This window comes from Lactuca saligna, chromosome 8 (genome assembly GCF_052625555.1).
Source record: "Lactuca saligna cultivar CGN05327 chromosome 8, ASM5262555v1, whole genome shotgun sequence".
Lineage (NCBI taxonomy): Eukaryota > Viridiplantae > Streptophyta > Magnoliopsida > Asterales > Asteraceae > Lactuca > Lactuca saligna.
Window position 1 is genome coordinate 287,095,559 of NC_136424.1, and position 2,514 is coordinate 287,098,072.

General features: G+C 35.8%; 1 protein-coding gene across 3 annotated transcripts in view; it reads right to left on the bottom strand.

Annotated features, from left to right (window-relative positions):
- Nucleotides 1-470: 470 nt before the first annotated feature.
- LOC145012814 (SNF7 family protein) overlaps nt 471-2,514 on the bottom strand; it is a 10,877-nt gene continuing 8,833 nt past the window's right edge. For 2 of the 3 annotated variants that reach the window (XM_078971614.1, XM_078971615.1), the window contains exons 5-8: nt 1,575-1,705; nt 1,201-1,369; nt 979-1,108; nt 471-846 (exon numbers count right to left, since the gene is read on the bottom strand). In XM_078971614.1, the coding sequence (XP_078827740.1) occupies nt 611-846; nt 979-1,108; nt 1,201-1,369; nt 1,575-1,705 (666 nt within the window). In that variant the 3' untranslated portion in view covers nt 471-610. The remainder of the gene's footprint in view (nt 847-978; nt 1,109-1,200; nt 1,370-1,574; nt 1,706-2,514) is intronic. The other variant, XM_078971616.1, reaches the window with a different exon arrangement.

Here is a 2,514-nt window from a genome sequence, read left to right on the forward strand (position 1 = left end):
TAATCTTATAAACTTTAATTTCTCATCATCAATACTATTTTTTTTTTTTTTTTTGACATTTTACTATTTTAAATTTAAATTTCAAAAAAAAAAGGATGTTACATGTTAGACTTCCAACTAATAACACCAAACTTCCTCTTCTTTGCATTGCTTGTCCTTGAGGTCGACAAAGACACAAAAATCCCCTTTTCTTTTATGTCGGGTTAGACTTTCTTAAAGCTTTCCTTATCAACAAAAGTGTGGTTTTGTGGTGAGTTTACTTATAAATAGGGACATGTGCTCCATTACACACGAACCACATTAGTCATCATCCCATTCCATTCCATTCCATCCCATCCTACGAGAATGCACAAACTGATGAAGAAAATCAAGAGCAAAGCATTAAAGTTATCCCAATTTATAAGATAACTCATTTTAGATTATGTTTCAGAAGATACACACACAAAACATACTTATAATACACACATAGAGAGAATGAAAGCCGAGAGATGATATTATGGAAGAAAATTGAGAATTTGTACCACACATATATATACAGGTAGGGTAGTTTTTGTTACACGAGTATAATTAGTATTCCTCTTTACAGAAGCTGCAGAGAAGGGGATAATTATCATGACAGTGCAGGGTCAAGAAATTTTGATACATTTTGTGATTTTGTCATGACAACTTCATTGGAAAGCTTAAGATCTGAAAGGGCATTGCTCAATGATTCGGTTGTGTGTTCCCTTCTTATGGTATCATCAGGAGGAGCATGAGAATGGGATGACTTTCTACTTTCTTCCAACTGGAGTTTATCCAACTCATCTTCAATATCTTCATCAAATTCTGCATAAGACGAAACTGACCCTGGAAACCACACAAACCCATACCCATGTTAGAAAAAAAAAAAAAAATCCAGTATCTGTGTCTATTATATGATTATGCTGCCTATGGCCCTTCTTCCTAATAAACATATGGGACAGAAGCTAAGCCAAGTACCTATGACTTCATCTACTTGCCTCTGTGAATTCATTGCCCCATCAAGTTCATCTAAACATAGTTGAACTTCTTCTATGGTGACCTTGTTATCCTTTATTGCCTTTGTGCCACTTTGAATGGCTTCAAAAACCTGCCCAACCATTTAAGTAAGTACATAGCCAACAAGTGGTGTAGAAACTGTTGTCAATCATATTACCAAATGTGAGATTTACAAGTACACACCTCTTTTGAATCTTGAGCATCTGCTATGGCTCTGAGGACTTCCTCTACTCGCATTAAAAGCACATGACATTTTTCTCTGCTTTCAGAGGCCAACTTCAGTTCCCTTGCATGTCTCATTGCACTACTTTTGTTCCCAGATTTTAGAGAAGCCAAAGCTGACATTTTGGACCTACACAATAACAATATGACTGACTATATCAGCTATAGCCTATGTGATCGGCCTTCAAGAATCAAAATAGTGGATTTCTACAGCAATATGAAAGGAGACCCAACTTAACTCTATCATCATCATCATCATTCAGATGTAGATGGAATAACTTTAGCAAATTAAACAATCAATGTATGAAATGAATAATATCCTACATGATGCTTACTTGACACAACGTTGATCTATCAAATCAACTTGTAGCTGGAGCTTCTCTGCTGTCCAAGTCAAGTGCAGAACTTCATAATCTGGAGGTACGATACCAGGGACAGTTTTTGGAGAAAGAGAAACTTTCACACCCTGTTGTCCAAAAAGTTTTATTAGTATAAGTAATCACTGCTTCATCTACACTTAAAACCAACTGCTATGGAATCAAAATTTACAACTAACTGTAACACCCCGACCAAATGACACAGATGTTAAATAAGGGTAGAAAGCATAAAGTATTAAGAACTGCATTTTATCTATTGCCAGTTAAATTAATTAATTTTTTCAGTTTTGACCACGATCGACTAATTAATATTGGATTTGTGATTTTTATCACCTAAATTATATTGGAAATTCATGTACACTAAAATACAAATTAATTGAAAAAAAAAGTTGTGATCTTTATTTTGTGATATATATTGTTAGAATTGTATAGTTTAGGGATGTTGATAATCAGGCCCTTTATATTCACTTCACTGCAACAACAATCAACAGAATATAACTCTGTTATAATATGTGAGAGAATAAGAAGAAGGAGAGTTGTTTATCGACTCAAAACGGCTGCTTTTATACTCAGAGAAGTAAAGGCTTTTATAGCCTACAAAACATAATTGAAGTAACCAAAAAACAAGCACACGTTTTCCTTTTTTCCAGCACTAAACCTATCATTCTAAAACCCAAAATACTCAGTCCTCACCTGACCCAACCCAACCCAACCCAACCCAACCCAACCCTCTCTCTCTCTCTCTCTCTCTCTCTCTCTCTCTCTCTCTCTCTCTCTCTCTCTCTCTCCTCTCTCTCTCTCTCTCTCTCTCTCTCTCTCTCTCTCTCTCTCTCTCTCTCTCTCTCTCTCTCTCTCTCTCTCTCTCTCTCTCTCTCTCTCTCTCTCTCTCTCTCTCTCT